The sequence below is a fragment of the Opisthorchis viverrini genome, assembly GCF_000715545.1.
Source record: "Opisthorchis viverrini unplaced genomic scaffold opera_v5_205, whole genome shotgun sequence".
NCBI classification, from domain to species: domain Eukaryota; kingdom Metazoa; phylum Platyhelminthes; class Trematoda; order Opisthorchiida; family Opisthorchiidae; genus Opisthorchis; species Opisthorchis viverrini.
In genome coordinates this window covers 1-1,052 of record NW_008751865.1, presented here as the reverse complement: position 1 = coordinate 1,052, position 1,052 = coordinate 1, and the positions used below count along the sequence as shown (strand labels likewise).

General features: G+C 45.7%; 1 protein-coding gene across 1 annotated transcript in view; it reads right to left on the bottom strand.

The window, feature by feature from the left end:
• The window catches only part of T265_08233 (hypothetical protein), a gene marked incomplete at both ends in the record, with an annotated part of 37,256 nt that extends 36,250 nt beyond the window's left edge, over positions 1-1,006 (bottom strand). Inside the window, 2 exons of the mRNA XM_009173980.1 lie at positions 10-99; positions 950-1,006. Of these exons, the coding sequence (XP_009172244.1) occupies positions 10-99; positions 950-1,006 (147 nt within the window). The remainder of the gene's footprint in view (positions 1-9; positions 100-949) is intronic.
• Between the last annotated feature and the right edge of the window lie 46 nt (positions 1,007-1,052).

Genomic DNA, 1,052 nt, shown 5'->3' with positions numbered 1-1,052 from the left:
ATGACTCACCATGTCACCGTATTTCATCACGTGACTTAACACCGTCTTCCTTTTCACCGCCTCGTATTGTTCCTTCAGTGTACGCTTTTTTATGTCTTTCTGCACACGGGTGAAAGATAATGACAGAGGGGAGCTGAGTGAAGCAGAGAGACCAGGTTACGCAACTATAAGGGGATCCAGTGTGGGCAATGCCGTGAAACCACCAAGAGTTGAGACAACCGAGGTACGGAACGACACATACTGCTGGTGAGTTATTGAGCACTCCGTTGTTCCTGGACACCATACATGCACACAAAACGCATCTTTCGATCCTTATCATCATCATCGCCGTCATCATTATCACCATCACCATCATCCGAATCACCAGCATCATCATCAGCATCAGCATCGTCATCATCACCCAGAGCAACAACAGAGGTAACACTGATGATTCACTGCCGTACAAGCATTAAAATTATTTGTAGTGGAAAATCAGTGGATGGTGGAAGGGGAAGAAAAACCTGGGCATAGCCTACGACATACACCCGAGATTCCCCACACATTCGAGATGCAGTCAGTCTATCTGGATAGAAACTGACAGCATGAACACCACTGAGATATTGGTTCATTTCGACAGGTGTATTGAGACGAAGGCGTTCAGGAGAGCCACCAGCATCATCATCATCGTTATCATCCTCAGCATCGTTAACTTCATCATCAACGTCATCACTGTCAACATCCGTATTCAACACTGACGCCTACCTGCGTGCATTCAAAATCCATTTAAACCCCTATTCAAAAGAAAAGAATCAAAACGGATTGGGAAATTACTTGGTGCCGGCCTACCACAATCATTCCGATGCGCCTACAGCTCCAGACAATTACTTGGGCGATCTAACCCAAAAATGATGACAAGAAGTACGATAACATCGATTCAAATACATGCTTTGCAGCTTCTTTAACCAATCACGGTAGAAATCAGGCGTTCTCCACCGATAGCACCCAGACCATTGGTGGTCGCTTTCATATCGCAAGGTCGCAAGGTCAGAGGCGAATTTGATTGGGAGGATAGT